At 46.1% G+C, this 19,848-nt stretch overlaps 1 protein-coding gene across 1 annotated transcript in view; it reads left to right on the top strand.

The window, feature by feature from the left end:
• Positions 1 to 19,848, top strand: part of UNC13C (unc-13 homolog C) — a 1,458,878-nt gene that overhangs the window by 401,072 nt on the left and 1,037,958 nt on the right. The window contains exon 5 of the mRNA XM_085644160.1: positions 16,096 to 16,174. Within this exon, the coding sequence (XP_085500286.1) occupies positions 16,096 to 16,174 (79 nt within the window). The remainder of the gene's footprint in view (positions 1 to 16,095; positions 16,175 to 19,848) is intronic.

Below are 19,848 nucleotides of genomic sequence, written 5' to 3'. Positions count from 1 at the left end.
AATAAGTTCCAGTCAAGTCTCAATAAATTAATCCTTGCTCAACCCTTGCTAGCTTGGCTGATGAGAAATCATGCCTAACTTAGGAGACAGGTGTGTAAAGTATTTAATTTCACCAAAAAGTAAATGTCACAGAAAACAATATAAATCCAACCCAAATTTATAAAACAAGAGACTATTTTTATATTTAAAATGACACTAAAATGATGAAGTTCCAATGTAGGGAGCTGGATATATGAACTTTTAGAGACTAAATGCAAAAATTTGCTTTCTAGTGCCTAAAAGTGAAAAGTGCCAACCATTGCTATCTGGTCGTACTGGACCAGGACCAAGTCAAAGTTTCAGGCCAACAGCAATACAGCACAGGTTGGATATGTTGAGTGGTTGTGTCTGGTCAAGTTTTTACCTTATCTTCACAAAATTGTATCCAAACCCAGGAGGGCTCCTAAAGGCTCTAGAACTCCTAATGGTAGTGTGTACCGCGGTTGCGGAAGGAAACAATTCCTTTTATTATTTAACCCTCACACACCATATTGGTGTCATGCTTCATCGTCGGGTTCACCCAGACCCCTAAAGGTCTGGGTGGGCTCGACCATTTCTCAGGGAGCTCTTAGGAGATGTAGGCCAGGGGGACTTAAAGATAAAAATCGTACTATCGCCCCAGGTATCCCTTTTTTTAGTGGGGATGTAGTGGGTATTAAAAAAAGTAAAAACTGGTCTTTTCAGAGGTTATGGTCCTAAGACCCTACAAGACTGCCAACATGTTTCAACCCAACAATGAAGAGGCCAAAAATTGGTCTGGGGCTTTCATCAAGGTACGACAGAGTTTCCTCCCTGGATTGTTCAAAACATATTATGTTGACCTATATATTGATTTTTGAAGGTGCAGAAAGCTGCCTCCTTCGTAACAACAGTTAACAATAGAAGTTGAGTGACAATTAAATTATTATATCACAGTGGGGAGAATACTTATCCCCCTTCTTCTGTAATGAAAAAATTCTGCCCAATTAGAGAGGAATATGCGTGTCTTGGGGTTGAGATAGGGTAGCCTTGTAGTCACACGTACTCCAAATGTCCTGCCCAGTGGTATACCTATTTGGTATCTTTGATCCCCAGCTTTCAATGTTTTTACCTTCAGACTTACAAAATATTTTGGAGCTTTTTCTCTCGACTTCGAGCAATCGGCTTTGTCAATCTGGATTTCAGTCTGACGACAGAAGCCTGCTGCAGCACAATGCCTCGATAAATCCTGGAGATCTTTGCCCTCATCGTCAATGTCGAAAAGCTGTGGAACTCTCAGCAGGCCAAACCTGCACAGTCAGGCCAAGTTGCGGTTCGACATCGCAGACTTTAATTTCGTTGACGAGGTCGGTCTTCTTAAGGAGCTTTTTCCAAAAGCTGCCCAAAAGTTCCCAAACTTTTAGAAGTCCTCCTGAAACGTTCTTTGAGAGTCTTAAAGGGTCCACAACACCAGCCAAGTCTCCAGAAACTCTGGTTTGCCTCTTGGGGGTTGGGAACTACAATTCCCACAATACACTTGGTCAATCCAAGTAAATCCAGGTGAAGCTGGTCAGCTGGGCTTGTCCTGTGGTAGATGATGCTGGTGACTTCTTCTAGCACTTTTCTTCATGTTTATGGTCCGGGAGTCCACTCATTGATCTTTTAAGACAGGCAAAGTTCTCTTTGGTGAAGCCTTGTGAGTGCAGTAGGTACAGTCTTTCTAAGTGTGGTCCTCTCTTTGTGTAGTCCAAGGGTTCAGAAGTGTAGTTTTTCTTCTCCAGATGTTTTCAAGCAGGGGTGCAGTGCAGCTCTCCCATATTTATTCCAGATTCTGGGGTCACAGAATGGACATCTATCAAAAAATAAAATGGAGAAATTATCTTCTGGGTGTTCAAGTCTGGTGAACCCAACCCACAGGTGTGGCTAACGTTTGCCTACAATCCCTTTCAAGCCCCTCTCCTAATTGAATTGAGGGGCTCCCATCTGGCTGGGGATGTAGGAAGTAGGGGTGGGCTGTGTTCCTGTGTTATCTGTGCTTCTCCATTTGAAGACCAGTTTAGCTACCCAGCCCCCTTCCTGCCCTGGCATCTGCAGAAAGCAGATCTCCTCCTACCAGATGATTGCATTGTTTCATCCCAGGCCACTTCACAACTAATCAAGATCAGCTTGGCTCAGGATGTTAAAAGCTGGCAAATCAGAAAGGGTTGCTACAAGGCTACTTTAGGAACTTTCATTAAAGTAAGTTATAAAACTACATTCCTGAAACAGTTATAACAAATCTTACCTTGGCAAGTTGTTGGATTTGTTGTAACTATTATTTTGATACTTTGAATTATTGTTCTAGCTTACTCCTGTCAAAAGTTAAACATTATTAAAGTTTATTAATGCCATCCCATGATAGCCTATAAAGCTAGCAGCACTACAATGGGGAAAACAAAATTGGCTATTTTTCCCTCAGCAGGGCATATAAAACATCTTTTATAATGTGCCTGCTTTTTATAACAAGGCCCTCTACCATTGGAGCACCTAAGGCAGACCTTAGGTGTAACTTTTTTTTTTAAATACATCTTTATTGGCATTTATAACGAACATTACAAACATCAGCATGTATTGTTTCATAGTCATTTATTGATGAGTAGCGAATCAACATATGCATTAGGTTCATGGCCCATTTACAGTGCAGGTATAGTCAACATTTCAACTAACATCAACAATAATTTCACTTTTATGCATGTTGCCTCATCTGTGTCCAACCCCACGGGTGCCTACTATAGTCCATGCCTCCAAACGTTTGAGCTACCCAGTGTCTACCGATCCTCCCTCCCAGCCCCCCCTCTCAACTAAACTCTCCCCCGCTCCCTCATGTCTGGTGTACGGTCCCAAGTTATGCATCCTTGTCATTTAGCCTCCCAGTCTGTGTCCATTCATTGCCCATTATGTCGGCGCTGGCCAGCCTCTTCCACCTCCTGATTACCGTCTGGTCCACTCCCAGGCTGTGCGCTTCCCTCAACCTCCTCTCCATCTTTTCGTTTCTCCACCCGCTTGCCAGCTCTGCTACCATTGCCCTCCAGGCCTGTAAGTCCTCTTCCAACTTTTTGTCTCGCCTTGTCTGCTGCATTCGAATTACCTCAGCTGTCGCCCATTCCTGCATGTCTCGTACCCATTGTGTCATTTTGGGTGGTCGGTGACCCAGCCACGAGATGGCGATCCGCCTTTTTGCAAGCACCAGTCCCAGGAGGACAAACTTCCTGCTAAGATTCTTATTCTTAGATCGGAACAGCAAACCCAACAACGCCACCCAGATCGCTCCTGCTATCTCCCATCCTGTTGCTCCCCGCAGCGCGGTCAGGACCTCGGTCCAATATCCCTGAAGTGCAGAGCAGGCCCAAACCATGTGAACGGACGTAGCTTCCATCTTTCCACACCTAGTACACTGCCCGATCGCTCTGGGTAATTCATATGCAGCATCTTGGGGGTCAGATACGTCTGATGTACATAGTTAAATTGGATTCATTTAAACCTCATATTCGCGCTCACTTGCTTAACCCCCTTGTGGATCTTGACCCAGTCCCTTTCAGTGAGATGCCTCCCATTTCACTTGAATTGGCAGTACCCCGACCGCCCAGTCATCCCATATCGCCCGGTACAGATGGGAGATCAACCTGCGGTCTTTGGTCATTAATATCAAGGTCTGTAACACCTTTGAATCAGGGGGCTCGTCCGGAAACATGGGCCATAAGTCCCTCGCCATTTGCGCTATCTTCCCATATTGTAAGATCTGTCCTGGACCCAGCTCAAAAGTTTCCATTGCCTGCTCACGTGTGAGGTTCTGTGCATTATCGTAGAGGTCACCTTTGGTCAGACATACCCCCTCCTGCCACCTCCGCACTGATTTGGATGCAGAAATCTGTTGAAAAGGTCGGGCGACCGATAAGGGAATGTCCAGGGCATATGGAGCTCTTCAGTACCCTCCGGATCACCAATTCCTACATCTCCGCCACGTGGCGAATAATATATGGGCATGACGAGGGTACCCGCGCCCCCATCATTAGCAACTCAGGCAACTCCCTGTCTCCCAAGGTCCCCGCCAGCAGGGCCTTCTCCCAATGATCGTCCTCATCCAGCCAGTGTACTGCATGTTGTAATTGCGAGGCCGTGTAATAATATTCCAAACACGGGACCTCCAACCCTCCGTTTTGCCACGTTCTTTACAGAGACGTCAGACTGCCTGTTTGCGCTTGGGTCCCCACAGTAGGTCAGTTAGGAGCCTATCCAATGCAATAAAGAAGTGTTGGGGATCCTAAAGAAACAGTGTTGCATTGCGTACAAGCATCTGGGCAGGACCACCATTCTAGTCAGTGCTATCCTACTCATAAGTGACAGAAGTAGCTCCCGACAATAGCGCACCGAACCTTGCAATCCCTCCACCACTCTACCAATGTTAAGCAAAAGAGATTAGTCAACTGTGCCCGCCAGCCTGACCCCCAAATATAGGGGTGCGCTCCTCACTCACGGGATCCCTACCTCTGGCAATCCCTCATCTGGTCGCAGGGCCAGTCTCCCCAGTGGGACCAACTTAGATTTTCCCAGATTAATCCACAAGCCCGACATGCGACCAAACCTCTCCAGGGTGCCCAGCAGAATCGGTATTGCAGCGGCCGGGTCCCAGACGTACACCAGTGTATCATCCACATACATAGACACCACATGGTTAGTTTTGCCCAGCGTAATCCCAAAAGCCTTCATCCCTGCACATAGACTGGCCGCTAGGGGCTCCATTGCAACGGCAAATTGTAATGGTGATAATGGGCATCCCTGCCTGGTACCCCGTTGCAGTCGAAATGCCCGCAATACCAGCCATCCCACTCTAATCCTGCCACTGGGTTCCAAGTACATGCGTTGCACCATGAGCGTCTACCCCAATTGCCCGCAGGGTTTCCCAAAGATACACCCAACCAACTGAATCGAACACTTGTTCGATATCTAAAAGTGCCAGGGCGCACTCCTCATGGTGGAGCATGGCTGAGTGCCAAATGTGGGACAATCGCTGTAAATTAAGGGCCATGCTACGTTGGGGGATAAAGCCCGACCGGTCAGAATGGATGAGGCGCTGCATGTATGGTTGCAGTCGTGCCGCCATGATCCCGCTAAGGACCTTCATATCAATGTACAGCTGGGATATGGGTCTATACCACCTCAGAAGCTGAGTGTCTCTATCCGCCTTAGGGAGCATGACCACCATCGCTTCATTCATAGAGGGCGGAAGTGCCCGATGCTGGAATACCTCCTTACACACCTCAAGAAGGTGGTCTGCTAAAATGTGCACAAATTTCTTATAGAATTCGGCCGGTAAGCCATCGTTTCCCGGGATCTTGGCCAATTTCAGGGATTTGATACGTCCTAGTATTTCCTCCTTCGAGATCGGTTTGTCCAGCATTTGACTGGTCTCATCTTCCAAACGAGGGAGGTTAAGAGTAGTTAGGAGCCTCTTCATCTCCTCTAGGGCTGGGGTGGGGTGCCCCACGTATACTCCGGCCAAATGATTCACCAAAGTATCCAAAATGCTGTGCTGGCTGTACACCGTGTGCCCATCCGTAATCCTCATCTGTACTATAGGAGACGATGGCGTCTCATTCCAGATCAATCTCGCTAGTAGTGCCCCCCCAAGCGATCTCCCTCTGCATGTAGATGCTGTCAGTATGCGGTATAGTGGAACTTCTTGAGGTGGCATAACACCGCTAACAGTTCCTTATGTACCTCCTGCCACTCATTCAAGTGGCCAGGCGCTGTAGACAACACCTCTTCCAGCTCAGCCAACCTCCTCTACTTAATCTGAATATCCAGTTCGAGCTGCTTCCGAACCCCATAGGTCGTGCGGAGGCAAAACCCACATACCACCACTTTCATTGCCTCCCACTCCACACCCCTTGGTGATGCCAAACCCCAATTAGTCATAAAATAGTTAGAGATTTCCTCCTCTAGCTTCCCGGTGAAGGGCAGGTCTGTGAGTGCCTTCCTTTGGAGTCACCATGTGGGGACTGCTGCCCTAGGACTGCTCATACTCAGGGTTAAAAGCAACAGGGAGTTATCCGATATATGCCTTAGGAGGTACTCTATCTCCTCCACCCTGGGCATCAGTCTGCGACAAGAGAAACTGATCCAACCTGCTGAATGTATTGGTCGTGGGAGTATGACAGGAGAACACCTGAAAATCGGGGTGCCGAACCCGCCATGCATCTAGTAGGGCCAGCTCCCTCATTATGTCCACCAGCGCCCCAGTCATGCCGGGCTTGGTATTCCTGTGGGGGTGTTCCCAGTCCAGCGTTACATCCAAGACACAATTAACATCCCCAAAAAGGACAATGTCTCCTCCCAGGTAGGGAGTCACTGCCGTCAGAACTTCATAAAAGAAGGCATGGGTGTGTGAGTTAGGGACATACACATTTATCATGCACACCTCCTGCCTGTCATGTCTACCATGCAGTATTATGTAACTTCCCTCAGGATCCAGTACGTGGTCTAGGTGTTGAAATGGAATCCCAGAGGCCACTCAGATTAGCGCCCCCGTGCAATTCCCGAGAATGAAGTGGCATATACCTGCCCTTGCCATCTGTGCCTGATGTGTGGCAGCTTATCACCCCAAACATGCGTCTCCTGTAAACCTGCTATGGCTATTTTATACCTCCGTAAGTATGAGTGTCCCCTTCTATGCTTCTCCAGCGTCACCATCCCCTGTATATTCCACATAAGGAGTTTCATCAGGGAGGGACCCATAAGCCCACCCAGCTGGTGCCCCACTTCTGTTCCCATCCTGCCAGTGCAGTATCGAACTGGTCAATCTGTGGTGAACCACAACCCAGACATAGACCCCCTGAAGTACCCCAGCAACCATGAATAACAATGAGAACAAAGAGAACTCTCAAGGCGGCCCCCCACCCACTGTGCAGTGCGATAAGAATATCCCTCCCACCAACATAGCGAGTGAACAGTGCCATCCTCCGCCCCATACCACCCCCTCAGGCTTTTCCAATGAAACATTTGGACTCTGCAGTATTCCCCCCAATCCAATATACAGAACATAGCCTGCTGGGTCACGCCCTGAATAGGACCATTCACATCAGTGCTATGCAAGCGACTGGCTCCCCGACTGGGTGTGAGGACTAGTCCTACAGCTCCCCGAATAAGATCCAACCGCTAGTGAGGGGCGTGTCCCACCCCTGAGGAATACATACACAGTTTGGTCCTCACCCCAAATGATAAAAATGCAAACGGAGATAAAGTAACCAGTATTAGCGGAACAATAGTTGAGAGTTACTTATCTGATTGTCCATATCCCCAGACCAGTATTCCCATCCCATCCAAGGATTCAGCCAACATTAGTGTCAGGAATTACCTCTAAAGAGGAAAGGTCAGAGTCTGGCAACCCTTCCACCACCTGCAAGTTCCCATCTTCGCACACCCAAACTCTCTCAGAGTCACTTGTGTTCCTCAGTCGCATTCCTCCAGAAATTCTGCATCTGCGTCATGTCCGGTCAGCAGATTCTGTTTGCGGGCTTGTCTGCGTCTGCGTCTTCCTTCGAGTCTCCCGGAATCCCATGGTGTCCATCCAGTCCGAAGATTCCTCTGCTGATCTGAAGACCCTGCCCTTATGTTCCACCCGAACAGAAACAGTTCTGCAGAAGGCCCATCTGCTCGCCCCGGAAACCCCACAAATCTCAATCTGTTCCACCGCGAGCGTCCCTCCTGGTCCTCGGTGCGTTCATCTAGCTTGATCTCCTTTCTCTGGAGTCCAATAACCTAGTCTCGCAGGGCCTTGACCTCCGTTTGGAGGATATCCACATTTTGCTTCATCGTGGTGACCCTGTCTGAGACCTTAGGCAGGTCGCATCTGAGGAGATTAATATCGATCGCCGCGGCGTCGATCCTGCTCATCATCTCATGCCTTGCCGTACGTACGGCCATCAGGATGTCATTCAGGGAGGGATCCCGTGCTTCCTCCCCCAGTGCCGTCGCAGCATCTTCATCACCTCGTGTGTCCTGTTGGCTAGGGCCCTGGGGACCGGACTGCACGTAGTTCAGGATTTTGTTAGCATGCACTCTGGTGCCCTTATCCTTCACCATGATGTATGACAGAGTCTCGCTTCCTCTGTGCTGACCAGCACAAGCTCGCCCCGGGGGCGAGCACCCACAATTTCTTCCCCTTGTAGTACTTGGTACACCTACCACACCAGGCCCAGACCAGCCGCCACAGGAATGAAACACAAAGCACTCAGCCCGAGCACCAGGCACCTCCAGGTCACCTCAAAGAACTGCGGATCACCTCCAGCGTCGCCGTGCTCCTCCATCCACTGATAGGTGTCTTGCGGCATCCTGGATCTAGTGCAGGTGCGGCGGAAGTGCAGACAGTCCACCACACCTCGACGAGTAGTCACCGGGGCTCCAGAGTTTAGCAACACTCCATCCGTCAGTACTGGTCTCAGTCTTCTGTCTGGGCAGGGAAATGCGTGGCCCCCCAGCGCAATCGCTCAGCAGTATGCGTGGGCACCAGCCCCTCGGATCCCACGAAGTTGCGTCACAGAAGATGCAGACAAGCGATGCCCATGCCAGGCTATCGGTGGCCCCCTCCAAGCAATCCCCTGGCTGGCCGGTTCCACCGCTCTCCTTGTATGCTCCTAGGATCCCCCAGCGTCTCGGGCCTGGTCTCTAGAATCTTGCACCGCTGCCAGGTGCCTGCGTTCTAATGCTCCCCAGCTGCCCCCAAGCACCCGTTTGCAGATCCGGTCAGGACCGGGCCTTTCCCGTTATCATCAGCACGGCTCCATTGGGGAGAGTCCAGCCGTCCGCGGAGTCTCTGTGTCGCGCAGACTGTATATATATCAGTGCACAGCGCTTCGCTCCAAACTGGCCCTCGTGAACCTCCTAATATCAGCAATCTTTCGTCTCAGCTTGACCAAGGCCACCGCTGCCGCGGATCTTCACGGTGGACAGGAATCGGGCCATCACCGCGCCAGTCAAGATAGCCTCCCTGTCCCGGGGACGCTCTGCTCTTCGGCGCCGCACTCATGCATCCACAGCTCCTCACGCAGTGAGACTGGTTCAAAGGATGCACCCGTCAAAGTGCAATGCGGGGTGAGGTCGGTGCCCGGTCAGCACTGCAGGATGCTTCCGGATTTTTGCTGTGGTAGGTTGGAGCTTGGCAAAGCACATCCTACTCGGCCATCTTGCTGGCCACGCCCACCTCAGTTGTCACATATATATACTTAAAAGTTAATTTTAGACTTTGGAAGTACATTTAATGCCAAAGTCGAATTTGGACAAAGTTTTATTTTAAATCCAGCCTGCAAGGCAGAGCTGGCTTTAAAATGACAGTGGACACCACAGCTAGGCAACACTTAAGTGCATAACACCCACTGGAGTCTCTAAACCTACATGTCCTACCATTTACTAGAGACTTTCAGGCAGGTTGTCTGAACCAACTGTAATTAAACCTAATTACCAAATACCTTTAAACAGAGCATTGACCCTGGGCCTGGTGAGCAGAGCCCAGGGCACAATCGAAGTCAGTAACCACCAGTATCAGTCAAATAATTGGGGTTATCAGGACAAAAAGGCTTTCTATTCTAGTGGAGAGCTTCTCTACCATGAAATTAGAAATGTTGGAGTGAGAGCAGCATTTAGGAGTTGGAAGGAGGGGGCAAACTAACCACTGCTTTATACTCACTGTCTAAGAACATGCATCAGTGACTTTCCCCAAGTGAAAAACCCTATACCCATCTGTCCATTTTGAAATATGTTTTCCTTGGTCTTTTCCTTTTTTAGGTCTCGCTGAGCCCAGTGAATGCGCTGCCTCGGAGAGACATTTTGTATGTGAGATTTTTAAGCGCTGCTGGCTGGCCTAGCACTTGCGTGCACGTGAGTGTGCACGTGAGCGTGCACGCGCGCAGCCGCCATGCGCTTGGCCAGCCAGCAGCACTCATGAACGCCTTTCTGCGTCATCGCGATCACGTTCGCTTTCACATCGATCGTGATCGGGATGACTTTCATGGCCAATGCTTGTTGTGCTTGCACCTTGTCAGAAGGTTGGCATTGCATGATGAGCGTATTATGGCATTTGATCACAAACATCTCCAATGCAACCTTTTTTAAAGGTTTTAAACCGCGAATCCATAAATGTATTTTCTTTTATGCATATTAATGAACCAGTCGGAGAAACTGTTCAGTTGTTTGCAGACAGATTATAGTTTGTTTATTTCATTTGTGTTTTGCTCATTTGGCTTCATGAAGGAGCAGAAAAACAGGCAGGTCCCACGTTACAATCCGTGCTCTTTTTCAAGGCCAAAGGATCCGCGTCTCTCCTGATGCCCAACAGAAGGGTCTTTCAGAATGTGGGTCCATGTGCTGAGAACGTGGCAGCCCATCAACATCCCCAATACACCCTTTGCTTAACCTATTTCTTCCTGACTATTCCAGTGGCATCTTAAATCTTAATTATTTTGTGGGGGCCCATAACTGGTGTGGTCACCTACAATGAAGGTTGTTGCCATGTGTGTCATATAGACTTAAAGTAATTGTACAATTTTAAGCCGATTGTGAATTAAACGTTACTATGGTCTGTGGAAGGGGAAAGGTCGTCAGTGTCTCAATGGCTCCCATTCTCCTCGTCACAACAATATCTTTATTAGCCATTTACGCCCTTTTTCTCCTTATATCTTCCTAACACACAGTCTGCATATCTCACACCTCATATCTTTCCTCTACAGCAGTGTCTTTTCAGTCTCTCCTGCCCGTACTTCCTTGCATCGCCTTCACTTTGCCAATCCCCCACTCACACACTACACCTGCTCACCTGTACTCACTGTAGTTTCTTTTACTTTCACACAGTAAGTATTTTGACAGTTGTGTACCTCACTCACACACTTTGGCAAGAAAACAACAATTAGCAAACCTGAATATTGCTCTTTGAGCTCTGCAGAGAGGCCAATGATTGAATGAGCATGTATTCTAAACCCTTGGATGATCAAATGATCGGAACCATGAGAAATTTGCAATACGACCTGAACTCGACTCCTCTCAATCATAGGCCACCCACAACCTGAACTCACAGTTACAGCGATCGGAGCGATTCTTGACACATGATACATAACTAATATGTCGCATAAACTATTCATCCGCGAAAAAGCAAATAATCTTAGGAAATGCAAGAGTAAGTAAAACGTGGAATGTGAACAGGAACACCATCACTGTTCCCAGTCGAGGGGGCAGTGTCTGTTTTTGCTGTCTACAGCTGTCGGCGGCCGTGGGGTGGGGCAAGGGGCTACAAATCAGCCACCAGACTCACCAGCCCACCCTACCACCAAATTTTGAGATTTGAAATAGCTTTTAGGCAGCCTACGTTTCCAGTGGTGGCTGCTGACATTTGAAAGTGGTGAGCGTAAAACAATTGTCGTATTTCGGCAAGCGAGCAAGCCTGGGAAAATCTTGAAAAAAAGAGTGGGCAAATGGTGCATTTTCACGCAAATTTGTGAGTGCAATCCCACTATTCGGACTCCTGCCTCATATTCGTCATTACTACTGACGCCCTGCACCTAACAACGGACAGACCACACCTACCCTACATTAAGATATGGCCTTCCGCTACTAGCACACGCCACACAGAGTCAGATCCCACGCACTACATCACAACAATGGCGGACACTACTACTACCCCAGAACTCTGCAGTTAAAACTGATCTCTCGTTCTCTCTGTTTCTCTCCTGCATTCTCCCTCGCATGCTCGTTTTCTATCGTTCCCCCTCTCCCACTTTCTCGCATTCTTCCTTCCATATTCTCGCACCCGCCCCTCGTTTTCTGCACCGCATTCTCCATCTTTATCGTTCTCGTACTCTGTCAGCCTCTTCTCTCTCCCTCTCTTGCAATCCCTTCTGCCTCTAGCTCGAACATCTTTCTCTCAGCCTCACCTCGCAGTCTTGGTCACACCTCTCCTTCTTTCTTCCCCATTTCATCCTCCCTCTCTCTTAGCAACCCTCTATCTATCTCCCTCCTCTATTTGCCACTCTCTCTCTCTCTCCTTAACCCCCTCCCACCCTCTCTCTCGTTGCTGCAGTTTGGAGACACCGTTAATTGTCACGGGCAATTTCTGACTTCTGCTTGTACCTTGTGAGCGAGCACACGAGGCGTGTGCCTTGAAGTACGAGGACACACGAAGTCATACCGGTAGAGTCCACGTTCAATGGCTTCCAGCGTGCATAGACATGCATGGGGCAAATTCAAAGACAGAGCCAAATCGAACAGAAAAAAGTATTTAAAAAATACAAGGATTTAAAAAAAAAAACGAGGCCTGCCAGTTCCCATTCACTCAGCTTTTAGATGAGCCTCGGTGTGAGAAAACAAAATCCTAGCCAATGAATGAAAAGTTTTCCTGATGAATTGGTGTCCTTCCCGACGTGATAAAGATACGTTTTATATTTCACAAACCAAGGTTGAATACATCTACAACTCGAAAGAAGTTAATAATTAATAATCTAAGAACTGCTTAATCAATTACAATTTGAGAGAAAGGTAATTTCTGGTTTGGTAACACCTGTCACAATGCAGCCCGGATTTCAAAAAATGAACTCTTCACAGTTTGTACAACACAACAGCAGATGACAAATGATGTTTAATAAAACAAACACTTCTGATTCGTATGTAGGCAGCCTGCAGTGTGATTCTTAGGCACGCAACCAGCTCCGATACATGTCTGTTGAAAGAAGGGTGAATGCCAAGAGTCATGAGGTAGCTAGATTAATAAACAAGCATTGGCATAGCCAATAGGTCTGGCTTTTGGGACCTTATAAAGTATTTAGTTATGCATCACAATATCTTTGGTGCAATAACATCAACTGTTGCATGGCTAAACACTTATAAGGTCCGAAAAGCGAGACCTATTGGCTATGCCATTGCTTGTTTGTTTTATGCTTCCTACACTTCCCCGCCTGGTCACATCTGATTCCCACCGTACAAATACACCCAAGCCCTTTGAGATCCACCCTTGTGCTGGCCTGGCTGTCATGACCAGTCAGTTGGAAGCTACCCTCAGCCACTAGTTAACCTTGGTGTCCCACCCAAGTCACATTATTTAGTTTTTTCTTTTTCTACTCCTACTTATTATACAAGTTCAGAAATAACCAATCCTAAATAAATTTCTGATTTGAGCGTCAAATGCGTGCCAGTTTTATAAAACTGATCTGAAATTTCTGACCCTAGTTCAGTGCTTAATTTGTAAACGAATAAGCACACAGGATCATAGTTTTCTTAGATGCCCATGGCCGATGCTATTGGAGGTTTGGGTGCAGAATGCTAAGGCTGTATAATCTTCATTCCATATGCCTCCTATATCCACCACTAGACACTCCCTGCCCCTTTACTTTCCTATTGCATGCGCCTTTTCATCCCTGCTTTTCCATCTTTCTCTTACTTCTTTCCCCCTTTTGTGTTTTCCTCTCCTGTGCTCTGGATCAAAGTCTGTTATGGAACGATAAGTGCTGGTTCCCAAAAATGAGACTCGGGAGGGCTCCCCCTGCAACCAGCAGCTCAAATTAAGCATTGCCCTAGATACTAATTCTGGTATAAGTTCCCAACTATTGGTATACAAACTGTTCGAGAACACGTATTACTCAAGACAAACTGTCAAATTCACATTCGACTTGTTAGCATTAACAAATGACAAGTTGCTTTCAATCCTAAATGGCACCTATGCTAGGTTTTTGGTCACTGTAATCAAATCACTGTAGTTGGCATGAATGTCTAGCAAAACGTGTGTGTTGTTGTCGCCATATATTTGGCGCTGCACAACCCAACTGCTCAAACACTATCAAGAAAGGATGTCTAGGAATTACTGAAAGTGCAGGTTTGCTTACTATTTGCTTTTCGACCTATAGCGGTAACACAGTCAAATTTAAATATAACATCAAAAAAACATTGAATGCATTAGCAATTTACATACGGAAAGTTTTCAGAATTAATTGCTAACCCTTCCTTGATGCATGCATATGTGCTAAATTAGACTTAAAATAGGTTGATCTGACTTCTCCGTAGAGCAACATTATTAGAATGAAGCCATTGCTGATACGTAACATAGCATGATTGAGATTCTTGGATCCATTGCTAAAAGGCAGCTATTTACTACTGACTACACTTAGATGCCTGGACAAATGTCCTATTTTCGAATCCATTATGTATTCCTGAAGCTCGGATTCCACTCAAAATATGGTACGGTACGAATGCGCTGCAGCGATTGGTTTGCACCCTTCTTTGCTGGCTTCATGAAGTGTGCCTTGATTGGATCGGCTCCTGCCTTCCATGTCTTTTGTTCTCTACGAATTACCTTGCATTCTCAGAGGGGCAATTTTGTTTGAGCAGCTGTGTTGTGCAGTGCCAAATCTATGACGATATCACCCACCTTTTGCTAGACGTTCATGCCAGCTACAGGGATTTGATTAAAGTGACCAAAAACCTAGCATAAGTGCCATTTAGGATTGAAAGCAATTTGCCAATTGTTAATATCTGATATTTTGTATGGACGTTTCAGTGGTCAATATTATCCTAGTAGGGATTAATTGGGTAAGATTAGTATTTGCTTGTGGATTACATTATTGTTTTTTCTTGTATTTTTTTGCCTTATGTGTTAGGCTTACTATTTTATTGTCTTATTGTATATGTGCTCTAATTCAGTTATATAGCATCCCTCATGGTGGCTGATGCTAACCCAAGCGAACCAAAGTCATTTGATCTATATAATTACCCTGAAGTAGTCAATGCGCTACCAACAGGAAATTGTTTCAATTTACGGAGTGAACCCAGTAACCCTGGGAAATACCATTTCCTGTTGGTAAGGCATTGACTACTTTATTTTGTTTTCAATGTGAACAAATTACTCTGTCTCATTTTATTCTTTACTGGAACATTTGGCAGAAGCATGGGAAGTATGAGGCTTGAGTTTTGTGGATTATTCCCAAGCATTTAATTCCATAGTCCTCAACTACTTGTGGAGTAAGTTAAAATGTTTGGGCTCAGCCATCTTTCATTAAGATAATTGCTTTGCTGCAGTTGATAATACTCACTCAAGTATGAACAAAAATATACAAACCTCAGTGCAAAACGACTTTCCAAGGCGACAATTGCATAAAATGTAATAGTAAATAAATGGGAAAAGCAGACTGCTGTCTTTGTTGGGAGACATTTAGACATCTAATTTTGGGCAAAATTTTGGTACATCTGATACTTAGGGGCCTATTATGATGGCGGTCGTAAAGTCTCCGACCCCAGGTTGGAGGCCATATGACCGATATCGTCTGTTTCAATGCGGATTGGATGATTTTGATTCAGCCGGTCGAAATTGAAACTGGCCGGTCATTCCGGCTGGCTTCCAACGGGCTCAACAAGCCCATCGGCCAGTCAGAGCCATCCCGTAATCCAAATAAACAGCGGTTTACGCCGTCCAAACTATGATGTTCGGTTCACAGCAGGGTTTTTGACATGGAAACCCTGTTGGGAAGCATGTTTAAGGGGTCCCCTAGCAGGGCCCCCTTTCCTTTGCGGGCTCCGGTTGGTGGCTGAGGTGCCTGCCACAGGGTGAAGGGATTAACACCACCTCACATTTCCCCATGGGAGCATGTACTCTAGCCGGTTTATGGCTGTAACACATGCTCCCATGGGGAAATGTCGGAATGTGACCGCACCATGGGCTGTTGCATCATAATGAAGCGGTCAGGACCGCTGACTGGAAGTCGAGCAGTCCCATTTCCGAGACAGTGTTAGGTGGACGCAAGGCTGGCCAACATCGTAATTAATGTTTCCCACAATTCTGTAAAAAATAATGATTATAACACTTATGTTTACTTTCTGCCTTTGCTGCTCTAATTTATCTACCTTGAGCTTAATAACAATCACAGACATTATATTGAAAAAGATTTCCTGTTAGTAAAAGGGTTTTAATTTGCTGTTTCTTTTATGTACTGTATATTAGACTGGAAGTATGAAGCGGCTTAATTACTGAAAGCTTTAACATGAACATAAAATCATTTTATCGACTAACCAAAATGTACTTTTTTGTTTTAGTCCTGGAAGTGGACTTTACGGGATTGATAGTATGCCTGATCTACGTAGAAAGAAAACTTTTCCAATTGTAAGAGATCTGGTAAGTTATTCATCATTTTAAAAAAGGAATATCATGTGTACATCCAATTGCAATGTGATTTATTTTTATTAACAGTTTTTAAGCAATTGCAGCCTGAGATTAACAGTGTCGGCCAATCATGTACAATGGCCGGAGAGAGTGGTTTAACTGAAACTTGTACAGCGTATGCCCCTTATAAATATTAGGGAGCGTATAAAGAGTGCGCGTGGGGGAGAGAGGAAATAAGGGGGGTGGACGCCCATACCGTGGGAAGCATGCAGGCTAAAGTGTCTCAAGTGGTGGCCATACCCTGTCCGGATGTGGAAGGGGAGGTGTAATCCTGAGGTATTGGCGAGTCTCATTAAGGCCTGAGGGCTGTGGTTTCATTCATTAGGCTGGGGCAGGAAAGGCCACTGGGTGTATGGGATTGTATGCATGAGATACTTGCCAATAGTCGTGTGTGAGGAGTAGGTATGGTTGATGATGGAGGGCGCTCCCTATCTTGGTGTCTGCTTATGGCACTGAAGGGTCATGCTTCAGAGGAGGGGCAGAGGTTTGGGGGAAGGGTGCTGTATGGCATAGTCCGTGGGTCTTCTCATCGGTACCTGGGTGGACCTTGGAGACCGTTAATTGGTGGTCCGTGGGGGTTGGTCACCTGCAGGGCTGCGGTACCGGGGGGAGGGGGAAGAAGGGTGGGAGGGGGAGAGTGGGGGGAAGGCTATGGGCTGAACTTCCTTTCTCTATCCATTTATGTACAATTCCATCTGCATTTCATTCGGAATTTAATTTTCCTTCTCTACTTTGATGTCATACTAAATGGTGTAATTCCAGGCCCAGCAGAACGTGGGGTGAGGAGCTATTAGTCCCAGACCCTGTGCTTGTCGAGGCCTAGTCACTTGGTTGCCAAATATATTGACATATTTTAAAGCAAAGCTGCCCTCTTTATTAATGAAGAGGCAGCTGACATGACTAATACCATTAGATGGAACCTGATGTTATTTTTCCCTTGTGGTAAATAAAATAAATATTACCGGACTGAATTTCATGCGGAATCTTAAATTAAAGTAAATAGCTCAAAATAACAAGAGGCAGAATCCGTGGTATAAGAGGTTGTCTAATGGGCTTTATTCCATTCAAAATGGCCGACTCGAGTCGCGGCCCTCAGGTTCCGTCACCACGAAGGTTCAGGAAGTGAAGTACAATAATTTATTAACAGACATGTATTTTTATAATAAGTACATTACAATGAAACGAATGTAGAAGGCGTAACATTTGATAAGAAAAATGACGTAGCAGTGACATAATCGAAACTAGGCGTAATAAGGAATAAAAGAAACATGATTGGTTAGAATTATCAGACATAGGTGGATCTATAAGATAATACTTGGCATAGATGCGCGCGCGGCAGCATGACGTGTAATTGACGTGCAACTAGGGGGTGAAGGGGACTTGACATTTAGCTCTACATGTGGAGACGAGAAGTCTGGGGTCAAGTCATCCTAATCCCAAATCATATCTAACATCCTATGTTTAAAGAACTATGTTATCCACAAGGAAGAGACTCTCGGACAGAATCTATTCTATACTGACTGTGTGCGTGTACAAGCGTCTAAGTGTCTATATGAGATGCGAGGGGCAGAAAACTTTCCATGGCAACAGGGCTATGAATCACTTGCAGGAGGACGGAGAAGCCTGGCCTTTTGCTTGGTAACTGGAGGAATGTTTACTTAAACTACTGGACAGGAATGCATCGGCTGGAGAGCAAAATAGATAATTCGAAGGTGAAATACAACTTCTTGGCAGACAGGCGAAAACTGGCCGAGGCAGGCACCGTTAGCTGCACAGGGAGTAGGACAAAGTTCATGGATACAGATGCGAGCTCAAGCTGAAACTGTCAGAGACAGAGAGCAGGGAAAGGCTTTGAGGACAGAATCGGGCCTACTCGCCTGAACTGTAAAAATGGAGTAACTTAGCCATATAAAGTCGGTGGCCTTTCATACTTAGGAATCGAATATCCAGCCCATTGATGGCGGATCTGACAGAGAACATGTTGACGGTAGACACACATATGTTTGCGTCTTAGAAACTGGAACTGGAGGGAACATACATGTACTTGTAACATGCATATAGAACCGTTGGGGTCCAAGATAGGGGACATAACTGATCAGGAAAATCCACTTTTCCACATTCCCTCCTTGTCCCCTTCTTGCCCTTCACGAGACATCAATCTTCATTATTCCATCGATTTGCTCATGGAGCATCATTTCTTCTTCCTTCCGGCATTTTGAACGAGAACTGTGATGTGGAATGCATGATGTGGCACACAGACCACAAATCGCTGGTCCACATTGTAGGCATAGACAACAACTGAAGAGCATAAGAAGGCCAATACCTAGGAAGGATAGAACTCTCCATCCCCAGGCTGATATCACACTCCAAAACCACCCGGACCACGTCCAAGTGCCTGGATTCTCGTGTATCTGGCTTACAATCTTATGAAGGCGTGTTATAGCTTTATATACAGATGGCGAATTTTCTGGTATGAATATACAGCAGCTGGATCCGATGACCCTACAAGCTCCGCCCCTATCGGCCAGGATGACGTCAAGGACAAGACGATTCTGGAGAACAACAATTCTCATCACTGATTGTTCCTCTGTCAGATTGCCTAGGGCGGCTATAGTCTCGTTTACTACAGCTTCAAGAGTCTTGGTGAGTCTGCGTATCAGCTTACTATTTGATATTGTACCTATATAGGGAAAGATACCTTTATTGAAATCTACATACTTGTCCCATGATGTCTCAGTATAATCGACAACTGGGAGATCTCTTCGCTCTCTATTGTGTACTAAATGAACATTTCGATAATAATCAGGGGGAGCTAGGAAAACAGGTGGCAGAAGGAATGCTATGTAACAGGTACCATCCCAATCTAGAGGCAGACGCATATATGCCGTCTGACCACATATGAAGTAGGAATGGCGAGAAGCTCTAAATGAAGATTTGCCTTGATCACTATATTCTACTGTAGTAACGCATTGGCTATGGCCCATATGTATGGAACCAACTTTTCTCACACATAATTCACCCTTAACTGGAAATACTGACATAGTGGGCAAAATTAGTTCAACTTCGGATTTGACATTCAAAATCATAAGATTAGGCGTAAAATTACCTAATTTATACACTTCATTTTCTAAATCAGTTCCTGTTCTACTGAGGTGACCCTCCTTATTAGGGTGACAGACTTTGAATAAAACTAGATTCAGATTTCCCCATATCCAATGTTGTTGATAAACTGCTGTGTCTGGGTCTATGGAATTTAATAAACTAAACCATGCTCCACAGGAGCCATTGTGTGTGAATGGATGTGGAAAGAAAGGCAGAACTCCTTTGTTATTCTGATAGGGAGGAAGTCGGCCACACACCCAACAATTGGTCGCATTACTAGTCTGATGGGAATGATGTAACATACTAATGAATGTGTTATTGCGCAGCGCAAGTCTATAAGATAATTCATGTGGCGGTAGGTCACTAAAAGAATGTTCATCAGTTATATTGAAAACACGTTTAGAAACAGGATAATACATATGCAACAATATACTTGCAGTAACTATTAAAAAACTCAATAAAAACAAAATTAATAAAGTCACAATACAGTGGTTACGCAGTAATTTACAATAAGCATGTCGTTT

Source organism: Triturus cristatus, chromosome 3_1, assembly GCF_964204655.1.
Source record: "Triturus cristatus chromosome 3_1, aTriCri1.1, whole genome shotgun sequence".
NCBI lineage: Eukaryota > Metazoa > Chordata > Amphibia > Caudata > Salamandridae > Triturus > Triturus cristatus.
Note: the sequence above shows the minus strand (reverse complement) of the source record. Positions and strands in the feature narration are given on the sequence as shown.